The following is a 201-nucleotide window of genomic DNA, read 5'->3' as shown; positions in this document are numbered from 1 at the left end:
CTCTTATTTTATATAAAAATTATATTAACTTTTTTTCTATACAGTGGAGCAGATAAAGTAACATAAAAAAAGAAAGAAATTATGCTTATGGATATATTATTTATTTATTTATTTATTTATTTATTTATTTATTTTTATTTTAAACAAAAACAAAAAAGATGTACAACTTGGGTTCTTTACGGTGTGAGCCGCACAAAAAAG

At 20.4% G+C, this 201-nt stretch overlaps 1 protein-coding gene across 1 annotated transcript in view; it reads left to right on the top strand.

The window, feature by feature from the left end:
* Positions 1 to 158: 158 nt before the first annotated feature.
* The window catches only part of EMH_0091590 (uncharacterized protein), a gene marked incomplete at both ends in the record, with an annotated part of 1,777 nt that continues 1,734 nt past the window's right edge, over positions 159 to 201 (top strand). The window contains one exon of the mRNA XM_013501745.1: positions 159 to 181. Within this exon, the coding sequence (XP_013357199.1) occupies positions 159 to 181 (23 nt within the window). The remainder of the gene's footprint in view (positions 182 to 201) is intronic.

Source organism: Eimeria mitis, genomic scaffold, assembly GCF_000499745.2.
Source record: "Eimeria mitis Houghton genomic scaffold, Emh_scaff7464, whole genome shotgun sequence".
NCBI lineage: Eukaryota > Apicomplexa > Conoidasida > Eucoccidiorida > Eimeriidae > Eimeria > Eimeria mitis.
Note: the sequence above shows the minus strand (reverse complement) of the source record. Positions and strands in the feature narration are given on the sequence as shown.